Raw genomic sequence first — 516 nt, 5'->3', positions numbered from 1 at the left:
ACCCAACAGCCAATCAGCTTCGACCAAATTGCTGATCCGCCGGTGCATTCCAAGGATCCTCCGCTGGTCCGAAAGGTTGTCGACCTTTCCAACGCTGGCACCTCCACTGCATCGAACTCGAATGGCAAACCAAAGGCAACGTACGCATCCACACTTAAAGTGCGCTCAAACGTAACAAGGGGCCAGACTTCCGTACTGTCCTCGCTCGACCATCACGCTCAGCCCTGGAACAACTAATGGAGCTCGCGACGCCTGACGATTGCAACGATGAGACGTTACTGCAGGCCATGGAGGCAGCTGTTCCGTATAAACAAAAGACCGGGAAATCCACGTTCTGGGTCGAGACTGGGCTGGCTTTGAGCCAGCACTCCAACGACAAAATCCTCTCTAGTGTGTTCACGGAGAACCAAAAGGCGTCCTGGGCCCATCTCTTGAGTGACTTTGTTCAGAATAATAAGGCCCGCGACGGAGACTTGGTCATTACAGTGGCCGAGGAAGCCACCCGCGAGGGAATGA

General features: G+C 54.5%; 1 protein-coding gene across 1 annotated transcript; it reads left to right on the top strand.

Moving 5' to 3' along the window:
* Positions 1 to 236: 236 nt before the first annotated feature.
* Positions 237 to 516, top strand: H310_14979 (hypothetical protein; the record flags this gene model as incomplete). The annotated part of the gene is made up of 2 exons (XM_008882959.1): positions 237 to 443; positions 487 to 516. 2 exons carry the CDS (start codon positions 237 to 239, stop codon positions 514 to 516), a joined length of 237 nt encoding a protein of 78 aa, XP_008881181.1.

This window comes from Aphanomyces invadans (assembly GCF_000520115.1).
Source record: "Aphanomyces invadans strain NJM9701 unplaced genomic scaffold supercont1.118, whole genome shotgun sequence".
Lineage (NCBI taxonomy): Eukaryota > Oomycota > Saprolegniomycetes > Saprolegniales > Verrucalvaceae > Aphanomyces > Aphanomyces invadans.
This window is presented reverse-complemented; position numbering and strand designations above follow the sequence as displayed.